This window comes from Mobula hypostoma, chromosome 1 (assembly GCF_963921235.1).
Source record: "Mobula hypostoma chromosome 1, sMobHyp1.1, whole genome shotgun sequence".
Classification (NCBI taxonomy): domain Eukaryota; kingdom Metazoa; phylum Chordata; class Chondrichthyes; order Myliobatiformes; family Myliobatidae; genus Mobula; species Mobula hypostoma.
Genome location: NC_086097.1, coordinates 35023830 through 35042105, shown reverse-complemented (window position 1 = coordinate 35042105; position 18276 = coordinate 35023830). Strand labels below are relative to the sequence as shown.

The following is an 18276-nucleotide window of genomic DNA, read 5'->3' as shown; positions in this document are numbered from 1 at the left end:
CATTGACTGTTCATTATCTTCCACTGACGTTGCCCGACCGGCTGAGTTCCTCTGGGATTTTGTGTGTGTTGCTCCAGATTTCCAGCATCTGCAGAATTACTTCTGTCTTCCTTACCGTGATGTAGAATGTCCAAATAAAAATTGAAAATTCAGGCAATATCTATGGCAAGAGAAAAAAAAAAGCTGAATTTAATGGAAGTTCATTGATTGGAACAGTAAACTGTGCTTCTGTACACATATTCCCAAAGTGATGAAAATTTCCAGACCTTGCTTTTATTTGAAACTGAGTAAATATACATTGGCAAAGCAAGGTGTTGCTATGGTGGATAATACTTAAATAGTCTAATAACTAGAATATTGCTCTGCTTGCATTGTATTTTGTGTCTTCTGAGAAAATAAAGGCAAAAAAACTGAATACGTTAGAAATAGATTATTGAATGGACATTTCCAGTGCAACTTAAGAACAACCTGAGAATAATAAACACGAGAGATTCTGCAGATGCTGGAAATCCAGAGTAGTTCACACAAAATGCTGCTGAAACTCAGCAGGTCAGGTAGCATCAATGAAAAAGAGTGAGCAGTCGCTGTTTATTCCTTCTCATAGATGCTGCCTGACCTCCTGAGTTTCTCCAGCATCTTGTGTGTGGTGCATCCTGAAAATTTTGTTTACTTCCAGTAACACAAATGGTTAGAAAACTGTTCGAGACCAAATATATCTACTGCATTAGATTGATACCATTCACGTCAACTGCATGACAGCACTGAGGGCAGGAAATCGAGCCACTTGTATATTGATTTAAGAAATTACATATTGCTGTTCCAATAACAGAAGGAATGCAAGCATAATTAATCTCTTGTGTAACGCACGGTAGGTTGGAGTTGATGGCTTTTAATTATTCCTTCCCCTCTTAATTTATTGCAGGAGGACTATAATCAACTGCGACCCTTCTCCTATCCAAATACTGATGTATTTTTGATTTGTTTCTCTGTTGTAAATCCTGCATCTTACCACAATGTGCAAGAGGAATGGGTGCCTGAGCTGAAAGCATGTATGCCTCATGTACCTTATGTATTGATTGGAACTCAGGTATGTTAATACTATGACAGCAGAGTGGCATTTCCTTCATCCTGACCTCTATATTCAGGACAACAATTGTGTTGCAACAAGGAATGTAGCCGTGTGACGCTGAGAAGGCAGATGCCAGAGTTGGGAGCAACAAGCAATCTGCTGGCGGGACTCAGTAGGTTGAGGGGCATCTGTGAGGGTGGGGGTCCTAGTGGGGAACTGTTGATTCGGGTCGAAGCCCTGCATCAGGACTGAGAGTGGAGACAGCCAGTATAAAGAGGAGAGAGGGAGTGGTAACACAGGCAATAGGTGACCAGTGGACTGAAGTGGGTCCACTGAGGATGATTATTTATTTATTGAGATATGGCGCAGAATAGACCCTTCGAGCTGTGCCGCCCAGCAACCCCCAGTTTAACCCCAGCCTCATCACGGGACAATATACAAGGACCAATTAACTTGCTGAACGGTACGTCTTTGGACCATGGGAGGAAACCGGAGCACCCGGAGGAAACCCACGCGGTCACAAGGAAAACGTACAAACCCTGGCAGGCAGCGGCAGGAATTGAACCCGGGTCACTGGTACTGAAAAGTGCGGTGTTGACCACAGTGCTGCCCTGCTGCCCTGATGATGGCAGATGAGCCGGTTAGGGGACGAGGGGGAGGAGAGGAGAGGAGTTGAGAGACAGAAGCAAGTGACGGACAGTAAAGAGGCAAGTGGAGCCACTAGAGGACAAAGTGAATGCAGGAGGGGGATAAACAAAGGCTACCAATGTTAGAATCTGTTGTAAGGGAGGTGATAGAGCAAACTATTAAATCAGAAGATGGAACCTGTGGAGTAAAATATGTTGGTAGTAGGTGGATGGAACTGGAGGTGGTTGGGGGAGGCAGGGTCAAAGATTGGGATGGGAGATCAGAGAAGGGCATCGGAAAGGGGACACAAAGGGAGGGCCTTTTTGTTCCCTTTCCGAGGTGGATCAAAAAGAGAGTGGGGAGTGAGAATACAGGAGGCAAGAGTTACCTGAAATGGGAGAGTTCACTTTAGATACTGCGTAAGGTACTGAACATAAAATAGCAAGAGACTAATGGAAAGTTATTTAAAAAAAATGTTTCCAGCTGTACTGCTGCACTGATTATATATTTCATCCAGTTGTTTAAAAGTTATTCTGTGCAAACTATGCGTGTAAATAACTTTTTAACTGCTATTGAATGCTTGCCAATGAATGCAAATGCCTTAACATGATCTTATCAAATATATATTTTAGATTGATCTGAGAGATGATCCCAAAACATTGGCCCGATTAATTCATATGAAGGAGAAACCTATCACATATGAACAAGGTGTGAAGCTGGCAAAAGAGGTAATTATTTTTGTAAGTTTTCACTTTTAAGGAAGTATACATGAGCTAGTAAATACATTTACAATCGAGATGCATTTCACCTAGAAACATTCAAGCCACTATTGACTATTCATAGTAAAGTGAGGAATTTGTGTAATAGCATAGTTGATGGAAATTTGTATTGCTGGCAACTAAATTTTTCTGTAAAATAGTGAGTTACAGGTTCAGAACTGGGCAGGTTCTCTACAAGAGAGCATTCAAGTTGATGGTGATATTGAATTTTGGGGCATCCCAGTTTCAAAATACAGTGACAGGACAACGTTTCACTTCCCGCTGCTGTCTGTACGCGTTTCCCCTGACCGCGTTGGTTTCCTCCGGGTGCTCCGGTTTCCTCCCACATACGTTCCAGAAACAGCTGTGTTAATAGGTCAATTGGTCACATGGGGATGATTGGGCAGTGCAGGCTCGTTGGACCCAAAGGGCCTGTTACCATGCTGTTTCTCTAAATAAAAAAAATTAAATTAAAATATTTCTACGCATGGTAAAAGTTTATTTAAAGAGGAAGCCTTTTGTTTATGGGGGATATCTGGCAGCATTAACATAACACAACTTATATTAATGAACTATAGAAAATCAAATGCCATTTCCTGATTAAAATCATACAGCACAGGAGGCTTGGTAAGTTTGTGTTGACTCATTGAAAGACTCCTACAATTGTGATTTCCCATGATTTTTGTTTTCACAAATGATATGCTTTTCTGTTAAGTCACTGCCAAACCAACTTCCAGCAATCAATACTACTGCTGTTAACTAGAATTCTTCTTTGATAGCAATGCAGATACCAAATGACAAGCCCTTGACTGCATTCTAATAATTACACTAGTATTCTACTCTGTTAGCGGCTGGTGTTGATCCATTCTGGGAAGCACCTAAAGAAGAATTTGTAGTAAAATTCTAACTATTGAAAGACATTTAACAGACCTTGTGATCACTGTTTAAATATAGCTTGACATCTATCCTCTACATGCTATCTATGCAATATACAACAGTGCTGCCACAAAAGACCATTCAAATTTCACTGTTCTGACAATTTCACTTCAAGAATTATTATTAAACTTACTAAGCCAAGAAGTTTAATGTACACTCAGCGGTCACTTTATTAACACCTGTACACCGGCTTGTTAATGCAAATATCTAATCAGCCAATCATGTGGCAACAAATCAATGTATGAAAGCATGCAGATATGGTCAAGAGGTTTAGATGTTGTTCAGACCAAACATCAGAGTGGGGAAGAAATGTGACCTAAGTGATTTTGACTGTGGAATGATTGTTGGTGCCAGATAGGGTGGTTTGAGTATCTCAGAAACTCAAAGTTCAAGGTAAAATTGATAATTGAATTGAATTGAATGATCTTTAGTGTCATTATACAGTGGTACAATGAAACCTGTTTGGCTTCCTCTCAGGCAATTAAATAAAGCGGTAGATAAAAACAAGACTAATAGAAAAACAGTATTAAATAGATAAGTAGCAGAAAATAAGTTGCAGCAGCACCAGAATATCACAGTAATGCACAAAGTGCTGTTAGTGCAAGTATTTGAGTCCTTGTGTGTGTGTGTGCTCACAGTTTCAGTCATTGTTCTGTGGGATGGTGTGATGGAGGCCACAGCTCTGGGATAGAAGCTGTTCCTCAGTCTATTTGTTCTGGCTTTTAGTGTCCTGAACCTTTTGCTGGACGGCAGCGGGTCAGACAGGGAGTGGCCGGGGTGTGTGGTGTCTCTGGTTATGCGGATTGCTTTCCTCCTGAGTCTGCTGGAATAGATGGTGTCCAGTCCTGGGAGCTGCATCCTGACAATTCACTGGGCCGCCTTCACTGCGCCAAGCAGGTCTTGTTGCTCAGCGGCTGTGCAGCTGGCATACCACACTGTGGCGCTGTTGCTCAGGATGGTTTCAATTGTGCTTCTGTAGAAGTTAAGCAACAGCTTTTGTTGGAGTTCGGCCTGTTCCAGCTTTCTGAGGAAGTCTTTGTTGTGCCTTTTTTACAAGCAGCAAGGTGTTGGTGGTCCATGTCAGCTGTTTTGACAACATAATTCCAAGGAACTTTAGGTTTTCCACACTTTCCACTACCTCTCCATGTTTATGGGGGGGGGGTGTACTCTGTCCTTTGACCTCCTGAAGTCAATGATCATCTCTTTTGTTTTAGAAGTGTTAAGGACCAGGTTGCTGTCCTCACACCACTCCGTCAGATGATCCACCTCAAGCCTGTAGGCTGTTTCATCCTTGTCCAAGATCAGGCCAACCACTGTGGTATCGTCCACAAATTTAATTATGGAGTTGGAGGTGTAGATGGGGGTGCAGTCATGTGTGAGTAGTGTGTAGAGCATGGGGCTTAGCACACAGCCCTGCGGGGTGCCTATTTTTAAGATGAGGGTGGTGGAGGTGTGCTGACCAATTCTGACTTGCTGTGGTCGGTCTGTGAGAGAATCCATGACCCATGAGCGCAGGGAGGAACGAAGGCCAAGAGTGTTCAGTTTGCTGACCAGTTTATGGGGGATAACTGTGTTAAATGCAGAACTGGTCCAGAAATAACATCCTCCCATAATAACAGTACATAGATGTCACCACGTTACAACCCTGAGATTCGTATTTCCTGTGGGAAGTAAATCTATAGAACAGTAACTGTTAACAGGATCAATGAAAGAGCAAGAGCACAGAAGACAACAAACTGTGCAAATTCAAATAGATAGCAATAAAAAACAAGAGCATGAAATAAAATGAGATCATTAGTTGTGGGAATGTCTCAATAGATGAGTGTAGTTATCCTCTTTTGTTCAAAAGCCAAATGGTTAAGGGGTAGTAACTGTTCTTCAATCTGATGGTGTGAGTCCTGAGGCACCTGTAACTTCTCCCTGATGGCAACAGTGAGAAAAGCGCATTGCCTGGGTGGTGGGGATCTCTGATGATGGATGCTGCTTTCCTACGACAGCATTTTATGTAGATGTGCTCAGTGATTGGGAGGGCTGTACCCATGATGTACTAAGCCGAATCCGCTACTTTTTGAAGGATGTTCCGCTCGTCCACTACCTTTTGTGGAATCTTGTAGAAACTGCTGATCTCCTGGGATCTTCAAGCACAATTGTGTCTAGAGTTTGCAGTGAATGCTGCGAGAAACTGAAGTAATCCAAAGAGCAACAGCCTTGTGGGCAAAAACACCTTTTTAATCTCTCCCCAGTGAAGTAGTGGAGGCTACCTCAGTAGATGCATTTAAGACAAGACTGGATAGATTTTTACATAGTAGGGGAATTGAGGGTTATGGGGAAAAGGCAGGTAGGTGGAGATAAATCCATGGCCAGATCGGAATGGTGGAGCAGACTCGACAGGCCAGATGGCCTACTCCTGCTCCTATTTCTTATGTTCTTATAGAGGTCAGAAGAGAGTAGCCAAAGAGGTTCAAGCTGACAGGAAGGTGACAATAACTCAAATAACCACAAATTGTAACAGTGGTGTGCTGAAGAGCATCTCTGAACACAGCACATCAAATCTTGAAGTGGCTCGCCTACAGCAGCAGCTGACCACACCAAGTTCCATTCCTGTACTTAATAGAAGGGCTAATCAAGTTGCCCATTTAAAACAAGTGCACGTCAACACTGATAGCTGAAAATCCAGACACAGACAAAATCTTTAAAAGTGAGAGAAATATGCCCTAACCAGCAACATTGATCCTCAGTGCCTTATACATTTTCCAAAAGTGCTCTCAATTCTGCTGTTGCTGACAGCATAACGTTTTAATACAAATGGAATATTCATCAGTGGAGAGGGAAATCAACTCTGGTAGAAAAAATAGTGTCATGCATGGAAGCACGTCATCTATGTGAAGAAACAAAGAGTAGCTCTGAAGAATTACTTGGCAGACTATAAACAGACAAAATTTCAGTTGATTAGTTATAGGAATGTTTACTTTGGTTCTTTTTTCCTGGAGAAAAATGTATTTGATCGTAATCACATTTTCACATTATTTCAACATGCCCAAAGCCGCTGCCTCCAGAGATTGAAAAGTTTCCCAAATCTTTTGATAATGATAAACAGGGTTTTATTTCAGGAAATTCAAAGCTTGTGCCAGCTACAGTGCATCTACTGTATGTAAATTTAGATCAACTGATTGTGAATGCAGTAATCTGACTAGTTAGAATTGGTCTTTTTTAATGTTGTGTCTTATCTTTATTTATATTTTGATTATATTAAAATGTATTTTCTATACCTGTAGTTTTGCTGCTAATATATGGCATAACACTTGATTTAATATCATAAACCAGGTAAAACAGTGAATCAAAGGGAGATGTCTAATTATGTCTGTGTGTGAGGGGGAAGAATTAAATTTTTAAAATTATAAACACGAAAACGATTCTGCAGATCCTAGAAATCCAGAGTAACACACACAAAATGCTGGAGAAACTCAGCAAGTCAGGCAGCATCTATGGAAAGGAATAAAGGATCAACATTTCGGACTGAGACCCTTCATCAGGACTTAGAAACTAATCGTTTTTTTTATTTAAATTTATAACTTTTTTTGTTCTTTCAGATTGGAGCACAGTGTTACTTGGAATGTTCTGCACTCACACAAAAAGGCTTGAAAACAGTTTTTGATGAAGCAATTTTGACAGTTTTCCACCCCAAAAAGAGGAAAAGAGGTTGTGCAAAATGTCGTGCGTGTTGTGCAATTATCTGATGCAATGCAAGAGAGTAAAAGAACTTCATTTACAAGAAGGCAAGTTCTGGATGACTAACAAGAACGAAGCTGATTGTGCAAACAGAAAGCATTTTACTGAAAGATTTTGGAAAAGGAAAGCATACGTTTCCTTGTTCCTTGGTATGATGAAGAGATGGAGATCGGGTCCAATCGGAACAGCTGCAATAGTGGACTAACATAAAGTATCAAACCTCACAAAAGTCATATTAGTTTACTGCTAACTACCATTCACTTTTCAAATTGCCAGGTGTACATCTTTTCTTGAGCCTGGCTGAAAAGTTCTGAGCCATTGTTTCAAAAGAACTGTCTGTTATGGCAAGGATGTGACAAGGAACCCTGAGGAGAAGTACAGGTAAAGATGCTATAGAGAGGGCATAGAAGCACTGCAGTGGAACCCTGTTACTTTCAGCTAAGCTTTTCCGTGGCCTTATACTGCTTACTATAAGCACATACTGCAGTTTGAAGACCTCATTGGTATTTGTTCATGCAGTACTGCCTTCCTGAAGCTGGGTGAGCACTAATGCGATTTGCAATAGCCATCTGAACTCGTGTAGCCTGCTACGATCAGTGAATACCTTCTAACTGTGTAAGCCATTATTTCAGAAACTCAGTGATAAAGACCGTCTACAGTGATTGTTCGAAGTAGCATGTCAAAGTAATACCAGCACTACATGTTGAATTTAAAACATGATACAAAATGAGATCATGTTCCCCTGGGTTCTCTAATTTCATGACAAGATTAATTCTCCATGGAACAAGACTTGAAATAATCCATGCTCTAAGCAAGCCAATTTTTTTATATATATATTTGATTGTTTTCACAGCATCTGATGCTTCGATTTGGATCTGCTATGGTCTTGTTTTAACCCATTAACGACAGAGATAAGGCTGAGGAATAGTGCCTCTGCTTAAATTCCAAAGTAACATTTTACTGTTACCAAGCTTTATTTAAGTTTTTTTTTTCTAAATGTACAGAGTAAGAACGCTTAACAACTGGGTTGGTAGTCCCTCGTAATGGCTGGAGATGCATGACCCAATGGGTTATGGAATGCTGTCTAGAATTCCTTCATGATGAAAATATTGAACAGAGGCAGTGGCTCTCCATTGCAGAAAGAGTACATTTGAAAAGTTTGATTTTTCACTATTTTTCAAATGTTGGCAAATAGTGCAAAAGGATATTAGTGATCTCACCACTGTTTGCCCATTCACCTACAATGTGAAGCTGACAGATAAAAATCGAGCGAAAACTGACTTCCAAATCCATTTCCAACATTAGCCAGCATTTTAAGGATTAGCAATTAATTTAGAACCTCCGACGTTTTCCTAACACCTGATCACTTCTTTGCGTTTCTGAGCAGACCGTTAGATGATGAGAGTGGAGCCTGGTGAGAACTTTTCCCTCAGCATGTTCTTCCCATTGAGAAAGTATCTATCATCGGTCCCAAGCATTCACTTGAAATTTTCAATTAGTCAAACACAGTGTTGTACATTCCACCTTGCTTTATTTCTACAGAATCACTGTAAAAAGTGGAGTTTTGGTTTGTCAAGATTAAAGCAGCAGAACAGAGAGTAAGCTACGTCATTGTAATTATGTTTCTAGAGCTATACATTCATTAGCACTGGAGAAACCTAATAGGAAGGTTTTCTTTAGCTGAATTGGGATATGCATTTCAAAACAACAGTCTGTTTGATTAAATCTCATTAGCCCCGTTTTTCCTGTATTTTGCTTGTCCTGTACATTGCTTGTAGGTGAGCTGTTAATGGTGCTGGGAGGCCGTGGGGCCACGATACATAGTGAGATGTTTACTGGTGTGACTTGAGGGTTGAGAAAGAAATAGCAGATGGAGAAAGTGGAGGTAGAATTTTGTGTGAATTAAGATTTAGAGGCTTTAAAAAAATGGAGAAAAGAAATCTGGATTAAGAAGGAGTAAGAAGTGACAGAAAGGTAAAAGGATTTAACATTCTAACTTTAATGGTGTTAGTTGTCTGGTAATTCATGGTAGTTCACAAGCCACAGCGCATCATCTTCTTGCCACGAGCCACCAGGCTTTCAGTGAAGTAATAGGAAGCAACGCTAAACCGCCCTTTATTTTTGTGCAAGGTGAAAGAAAATAGAACGTAGTTTTTATTACAATTATATAGTGCAGATATCTATTATAGCTGCATGTCAGACAGAATGATTACTTGAAATCATGATTGTGCTGACAACCATTATTTTTCATGTACAGTGCACATAAAGCAAGCCAGCTTCATTTAAAAATTAACTTTAGTCATGAAGAACAGTTTCAATTAGTTCTGAGAACTTTATTCAAAATGGCAATACTCATTTAGTTGATGGACTTCAGTGGTTAAACAGCAATGCTGTCTTTGTGGAAAGCTGCCTGTAAAAACCCACTGATTCCTGTGTTCTGGGCTTTCCTTGTGGTTTCCTGTACATCAGTTCTGTGGGATCCCTGATCTCCAACAGCAGAGGGTCATCAGGCACGCTGAAGGATAATCATATTGAAGAAGCCTTATTGGCATCAGACTGGGAAGATTAAAGCACAACTAATAGTTTAAACATTTTACAGAGCTTGAAGTAGATTAGAATATATGCATATGATTAAAGTAGTGGCTAAAATATCATTATTTTTAAAATGCATTATATTTTGAAATATTTACCTTAAAGAATTATAATCCAGAAACAAAATTAATTTGTTTTAGGAGACCAGTTTGACAAGTGGTATTTATGGCTTAATATACCATTTAAAACTGACTTGCACAGCAAATAACAAAGCAAAACACCTCTTGGGTGTTTTGCAGAAAGACCAGTTCATGAATATCTGAATTTTTTTTTCAGTTCTTGGGATTACTATGCAAAACTGTGCCCTTATGCAGAGGCAGAAAATTAGTAACAATAGCTTCTGGCTCAGTCTTCAGGTGTATACTGTATGTGCATTGTCCCGAAATTGCTGATATGTAATGGTAAATGCTGGCAATTTCACCATTAAGATACCAAAATTTTGGCCAATATTGAAATCTGGTTTGACTTGGTGCCTAAGAGGTTTCTAAACACCTGTCACTATCCATTCTGTTCTGCCAGTGGAACCACACTATGTATTCCTACTTTATTACATCTTCCAGGTGCTTCCTAAATAATCAGATGATTTCTAAATAATCATAATTGCTAGCTCAGTGCTATGCAATTTAAAACAGTTCTATACTTTGTATTATAAAATGCATAAATCTGTGTCCGTTCATTCGACACAATTTTTCGACGTCCTCAGTTAACTGGGCCCTATTCAGATATTTGCATTAATCATAGGTAAAATACCCCAGAATTTCTAGCTGCACTGAGTCTGTCATCTGTCTCTTATTAATTATGCTATTAGTCAGAAAACTTAATGTTCTAGATGCACTTTTTAACAGGTGATAGGAGCCAACGTTAACCAGTGAAGAGATGGATGTATTCTAGAGCTTTTCCGCTCATGCATGTTCAGGAATTAGTTTTCTTAATAGCAAAATGTGAATTTAGGAATGCTATAGGTTTCGTTTCCTGTCCTATATCCAACTATTTCTCCTGTGTTATTTCTTGTTCTTAATTCATACTGTTAAACTACAGGTATAAGCTAAATATTATCATTCAACGTGGGCTTGCTGGGCTTGTTCAGTAAGCAAGTGGGTAAGCTGTGGAAATAAGCAATATTTCAAAATAAGCACAAAAATAACAAAGGGAGTCCAAAGAAATCTTTGAGTAAACTAAATCTACATGAATTGGTTCATGGATTATTGAAGTGTTAATAGAGATGAAATAAGCTGCATATTTTAACCTTGCATCCGGAAGAACTAGGTTCTTATGCTTTCGGTGTGTGTGATAGACTAAATGAAGAGAGGGGTGTTTTTCTAAAAGTAGGAAATACCCGGTAATAAATTGCATTACTAATGAGCTCAAATTGCTAAACTGAACAATGCATTATGTTTCGGAATGTGCAGTAGTATTCTAATGATCCATCTTAGAATCCATGATTAGCACGTGGTTTTGTGGTCGTGCTGCACTGTGGCATTTTAGTGCTCTGCCAGCCTCAAAAGTCAAACAGGAAATTGCTGGTTACAATTAAAACTGGTTGAGATATATCTTTGTGCATCTGGGATTCTGATCAAACCATCCTATTTACACTAGATCTAACCACTTCAAAGCTTGTTACCACTTTTACATGAGCAGAATTTTTCCATAGAAAATCTGATCAAAGCTATTTTAATTGTTGTATTCATACTGGTCCTGAGGTGTAATTGTTAACAGTTTAGGGTAACTTCATGACCAGAAAGGTTATAAGTACTTAATAGCTAAGCATTTCTTCCTCTATCTAACTGAAATAAGACGATTCCACTCTTGATCACCCATCTCCTGCTCTCATCCACTGTAATTGCATATTGGCTAACAACATTGAAACTAGCAAATACTGTTCACATACATCAATTAATTATAGCAACGATAGAAAACTTCTTTAAAATTAATCTTGCAAACACTTTAATACTTAAATTGTAAATAAAATACTTCTTCTCAGCATCTGTTAGGTAGTTAATCTTATGTAATTAATTAGTGGATGGAAATTTGAAAGAAATATTCAGTTCCAAAATAAACTAGTAAACCTAAGTGGTCATTCTCAAACATACAAAGCTACAAGCAACATATTTTACATATTGCGGGTAATAAATCAGTCACATAAAAAGGGGAATAATTTGCATTCAGTTCTATTGAAGGAAATGCTAATCCCCCAGAATGGGTGGTAGAAATTTATTTTGTGAAAAATTGGTAGTTTCAAATTAGTCTCCCTTTTATACCTATGTGGGCGCTGCTTGCATGTAAATTGGTGACATTTGATACTGCCCACATTGTGGTGCCCCTTGGGACGAGTATCAACCTTGTTGATTTTGCTTGCTTTACCTTTCGTGTAGCCAATGGCATTCTAGTCCTTTAAAACAAATACTCAACAGATGATTGTTGTAAATATTCCACTGGACCCTTGATGCTCTGCAAGAACATCAAATTAATTAAAATATCCAATATAAACACTGTAATTTATTTTGTGATTCACTCCAGAGCTCAAAATTTATGGCTGAGTTTTTAAAAACATAAAAGATGTTGGAATGAGGAAGAGATATCAATCCTAAGAGCATAAGCAAATAAAAATTATGTGGTTTGGGTTTAATTATCTTTCAATGTAACATGCCCTTGCCATCAAGAAAACCTATTAACAATCGTATCTGTTGGTATGACTGTTTAACTACCCTGTACTATTCATGGATTCAGACATCACAGTACAGGCTGTTTGGCCCACTATGTCTATGCTGTAGCCAGGGAAGACGGGCTTCTCCCATATGCCTTGTCAAATAAGAGAATTATGGATTGGAAATGAAAAGTTGTTCAGTATTTGGAAGTTTTGGGTGAAGTGGATTTTGATAGTTTAGTCTCAAAGGAGCACATGTTGACCACATTAGATTGGAAATGGCATGAATGGTAATCTGGTAACCCCTTTTTGATGCAAGATGAACTAAATTTTTCCAGCTGCTCTCGCCAAGCTTTGATCAGCCCGCTTGGTTTCTTCCTTCCCACTACTGATTCACCAGGACTGCTTTCTTTCCACTTTCAAAACTACATTAGCCTTTCCACAGCCTTTGGTGCATGGTAAAACATCTCAGCCTCTTTATATCTCTCCCCTCTGTGCTGATAAATCCTTGGCCTGACTCTGACATCTTCACTGCAGTCTTTATATTCCTGCCCTATGGAAATCTCATCTCTATGTGCCCTCTGCACCTCACTCCCACCTTCAAAAGCTTTCATTCCACTGCAGGCCTTTAATCCTGCCACTCAGCCACTCCGTTCTTCCTCCAAAGCAGATTTCCCAAGCCACTTGCTCACCATAGTCCTTTCCTCCTTATGGCAGAGATAACATCCAAGTCTTAAACAGAGTCAGGTCGCAGTAGTGTTGCGATGAACTGAGCGTGACATTTCACTCAGCACAGAAAGCATGGTGCAAATAATTTCATTAGGTGATATGCAATAATCCTGTGTAAAGGAATGGAGTGGAGCAAGTTAAGGTGGTGTAGGTAAAATGAACATTGTTCTTTATCTGTGGGAATTTAGGAACAGAAATATAGAGATGAAGGACCATAACTGAAAAATTTATGGAAATGACTGACCTCTTATCACCAGCAAAGATCTTTATGAATTTTACGATAAATTGGATTTCAATCACTTTTCTTGCACTAAGTGGGAACTATATTTTGCCTTGGTGCCAAAATTAACATTACCAAAATAACACATGGGATGCGCCAATACTAAAAAGTCACTGTATTATTGAACAAGTGGTAATAACTGGCTTTTGCATTTACAAATGACAGAGCATGGAAATGAGGGAAGTAGAGAAGGAGCTAGAATTATAGAAGGGTTCAATGGCAGGTTTGTGTCATTTTAGCCTCTATGGTATGCAGCCATCTGATCCCGCCCTGTGCCGCACGGACCCTCCCCATAACTATCACCAAGGCCACGTGTTGCAACATCTTCCAGTGAGAAGGATAAATGCTATGAACAATTAGTGATCTTAAAATGGAAGTCCATCAAGGAGCCTTTACGTCATAAAATCATAGAAAGTTGCAGCATGGAACAGGGTCTTCAGCCCATCTAGTCTGTGCTGAACAGCCATTCCATCACACTAATCCTACATTAGTCTCGCTTATCCTCCCAACTTTCGCATCATCCCCCACCCACCCCAGATGGTGGTGTTCACCTCAATGTCAGTGCTCCCAGAAGGATGCGCAAATTCCATGCAGGTGGCACTTCAGGTCAGTGTTGAACCCAGATCTCACACTTTGAAACAGCAACTATATTAACTATAACACAGTGCCACCCTTTGGTATAGATCACGACTGGCTGTGTGGTTTGTTGTTTGTTTAACTGTGGGCAAACAGTGAAAGCCATAACCTTTTAGTCCAACCTCTTGTCAGTCAATCAAAAACAAGTGCCGCTTATATTGGTGAAGTTCTGACATGTGGCTTAGAAACACCATTTACTCTAGGATGAATCCTGATGGGAATTTCCCAGTTCAGTTTCCACTGGTGCATGATTAGTGTAAGCAAATAAAAATATACTTGTCTAATATATTTTTCAGATTCAAGCTCTAGCCAGGTTTTTTAATCTACATGCAGAATTAGTTTGAACAGAGATTTCAGAGTTTTCATCAGGCACAATTAAGTATATTCTTAAAATTAAGTACTTTTTTAAGGGCTTGGGTTATGCCAAATATTTTCTGAGCACATTGGGAATGAATGCTGAACACTGAGTCAATGTATATTATCAAGTTATAATAGAAACACACCATTGGCCCAAATGGTAATAGACAGACATGTCAAATAAGCAAAACATTTGGAATTAAGTTAATACTGTGATACCCAGTTGATTAGTTTTAACAATATGCTGAATGGGATCATTGCTTGCTTTCTATATACAAGATGCCGTTAAGTTAAACTTGGATTCAGATTTTTTTTAAAGAAAATAGCAGATGAAATCTCTGCCTCTCAGTTTAGTAAAAGAAGCTCAGGTGATAAATAGGAACAGCATCTACTGAAGAAACACTGTCAGTCTAGTTGTTGCTTATCGTGCTGAACAATGAATCACAAAATTGTAATTGTAATTGTAGAAAGGTATTAACAGCATCCTGCACAACCTTGCATGGTATTCAAATAATCTATTGATTGGAATGACGATTCAAGGAGACTGTTTGGAGCACTGCACTGTAATCGAGTCTCATGTGGATTCTGTTAGATGTCTAATGACCACCTAAAAGCATTTTTACAGTAGTTTGACAGAATAATGGCATCAGAGTAGTATTTATAGAAATTCCATCTATTTAAAGTAGTGACTCTTAAGCCTGTTAGTGCTCTTCATTGTTGAAGCACCTATTAGATATGTTGCTGGTTTAGAAACTGGAATCTTAACAAATTCAATGGGTTGTCTGTTCCGTCTGTCTCTTAGTGCTTACAGTACATAATTATGAGCCTGTAATCTTTTCTCAAGGGCTGTTCACCTTAAATCTCCAGAGTCTTCCAAAAACTAGTTTAGTCAGGAATAGTTGTAGTATTCTCATAACACCTATGCAGATTCTGTGAATATTCAAATAGTTTTCTGTTCTTGAAAAGGATAACGTGTCATTCTATAATAGTTGCCCGTATTTTGTTAGCTTAGAAACCAGTAATTATCTGAAGGTAAGAGCCAATAAATTAATCAGATAAATTGAGAATTTGTTTGGCTCCACTCCAGATTTACAGTATAATTTCACTCAGGATGTAACTTCAAAGCATGCGTGGTATAGTTACTCTAGAATTGCATATGTATGTCTGAATGCTTTGTTGAAAAGCACACTTAATCTTTTTAGTGATCTACTCTCCTGTTGGTAAACGTTGAGACAGCCTATTACTGGGCAAAAAAGCTGTCCAGCTGTGTCAGCATGGTTTGGTATCTGCTGCAGTTTAGAACTGGGCCTGTGCTAATATGAAGGTGTTTTTGAAGGATCTCTTTGCTGGGACTCCTTTGCTGGATCTCTCCACTACTCCTTTTTTTAAATAAATGACTCCATAAATCAGCTGTAACAGCAAATTAGAGGCACTCTCTTATAATGTCAATTCTCCTCTCAAGTATTAATTACCAATTATACAGTGTATTAATCCTTTTAAACAAATATCAAACAGACGAATAGAAGTTCGATTATAAGTTTTGATTTTTGCTAAAATAAAATCTGTAATGATACTAACCTCAACTCAGTTTTAACTGACAATGTTTTATGTAACTGACATTAACATAACACTTTACGCATTTGATTTATTTTCCAATTTTACTCTACAGAGGATTGTGTCTACAATAACTAAACACTTTTATGTATTAAAGCACACTACTGAGGAGGCTAAAATTTAAAATAAAAAGCTTTTTTTTTGGAACTCCTCAACTGGTCAGATAAAATCTGTGAAGAGGAAGCATCTTGCAAAAGGACTTTGTGGAAACTCTTAACCTGTTTTCTGTCTCCATAGATGCTGCCCAACTGCTGTGTATTTCCTGTTTTACCTGTTGCAACACACTAGAATTATGAACCATAGATTTGAAATTGATTTCTGAAAAAAATGCACTTTGAGTTAAATTCACAGTTACCTGGTTCCATTTTCCTTGTAAGAATTGTTTTGATTTCCTGGATAGTGTTTCTTTATAAATATTACTGATAAATTCTATTTGGTTTAATGGGAATTTTACTTCACATCTATTATCAAATTGCTGATCCTCATTGGCATTCTTTTAAGTTTCCAAACAAAATTCAGTGTTTTTGTTACACAACCAATTAGAACATTAGTTGTGCTTGCAGAAATTGACCTGGTAGGAGAGTGCATTTGGCTTTTAAAAGTTTCATGTCACTGCTTAAAAATGCTAGTTCTAGGAGTTAAATTAGTTAGAAATCAGGGTAATCAAAAGACAAGCAGGTTTTAAAATATATCGGGTAACTTTTTTTCCACCATATAAATGGATGAATTATAGTTAAAATGTGTTGTTAATATAATATCACCTGTGTGCTGTTATTGTATGTTGAAGCAGAATTGTATTGTTAATAAACCTTCATATATTCTTCAAGCTGTTAAATGGGAATGTACCACTGACCTGACATCTAACCAAATGGTTCAACAATCGTACTGTATATTGCTAAGATCTAAATCTTCTGGACTTTAATTTCTACAATCAGTTTTCAGTCACAATGTAAGAGCAGATGCACTTGACATTACGATAATGTCAATGTAAAGGTTTTTCATTATCACAGCGAAACACTCCTGAAGTCTTGTATGGCGTAAATGTTGGAAAATAGCTACAGTTTAACTGGGTGGAATTTGCGATAGGAATTTCTGGTATGGTTGATCATTTTTGCTTGCAGTATCCAGTTACATCTTGTTAGTGCCTTAATATTGTTTCCATATATTGGGTAAATGCAGGTATTAAAATTTCAGAAGCAGCAATATCTTGAAACCAGTAGAAGTGCAAATTTCACATGGTTTAATATTATTAAAGTGCAGATTACAACTTGTAAGTAATCCCATATTTCCTTTTAATTTCTATGCAACAAATTCAAGTATTGCTGTATTAATAGCAATGGCTGTATATGTTTAATTTTGTTTAATTTGTGCATTTTTCGATGAAAGTAAAAGTTTATTGGATACATCTGCCTGGCAGTCTTTTGTTCTCAACTTTCATATCATCCTTTGGCAGAATTACAGAAACTTTGGCAAGATGAATCTTAACCATTAAAGCAAACACAATACAGATAGAAATGGGTTTTCAAATAAATAATTTGCTTACATATTCATTCTTTATCCTTTCACATGCAGAAAACCTATTTCAACAGAAAAACCATTGCATTGCGCTGACTGCACAATGTTAACTTGTTTTCCCGGTACAGTTTATATTTTAAAATGCTGATAAACAGCAGGGTGATGACCATTCAAATCTTGATTTCCATTAACATGCATAACTAATTTTAAGTACAGTACAGAGACCAGTAGGTGAATGTTAAAACATCCAGCACTAATCTATGTTGTCTGTCTTTGCTTTGGTAAATCTAGCCTCAATAATTTTAAGCTTTATCGCAATGCTTTTTTGATTATAAAGATTGCCAGAATTAAGTATTTCTAATTTATAAAATAAAAATGAAAACTGGCATTAAGAATAGTAGCATTAGTTGTCCATGCAATCCTTAAATTCTGCCAGTGGCTACATATTGATATCAGCCCCATTTTTAACATTCTGTCCCTAACTCCATTGAATTCTTTAGTACAAAGAAGTTTATCTAGGTACTGCATTCAGATCCATTACCCAAGTCATTGATCTAGATTGTAAATAGCTGATGTCTAAACATTGAACTTTGGAGCACATGACTGATTGTACTCTGAAGATGATGAAAATTCATTTACAGTTGAAGTCAGAAGTTTACATACACCTTAGCCAAATGCATTTAAACTCAGTTTTTCACAATTCCTGATGAAAACATTCCCTGTCTTAGGTCAGTTAGGATCATTATTTTAAGAATGTGAAATGTCAGAATAATAATAGAGAGAATGATTT

General features: G+C 38.1%; 1 protein-coding gene across 1 annotated transcript in view; it reads left to right on the top strand.

Annotated features, from left to right (window-relative positions):
- The window catches only part of LOC134345517 (rho-related GTP-binding protein RhoJ-like), a 60363-nt gene extending 43002 nt beyond the window's left edge, over nucleotides 1-17361 (top strand). The window contains exons 3-5 of the mRNA XM_063046292.1: nucleotides 923-1087; nucleotides 2329-2424; nucleotides 6981-17361. Coding sequence (XP_062902362.1) covers nucleotides 923-1087; nucleotides 2329-2424; nucleotides 6981-7127 — 408 coding nt within the window. The 3' untranslated portion in view covers nucleotides 7128-17361. The remainder of the gene's footprint in view (nucleotides 1-922; nucleotides 1088-2328; nucleotides 2425-6980) is intronic.
- The last annotated feature ends 915 nt before the right edge of the window (nucleotides 17362-18276 follow it).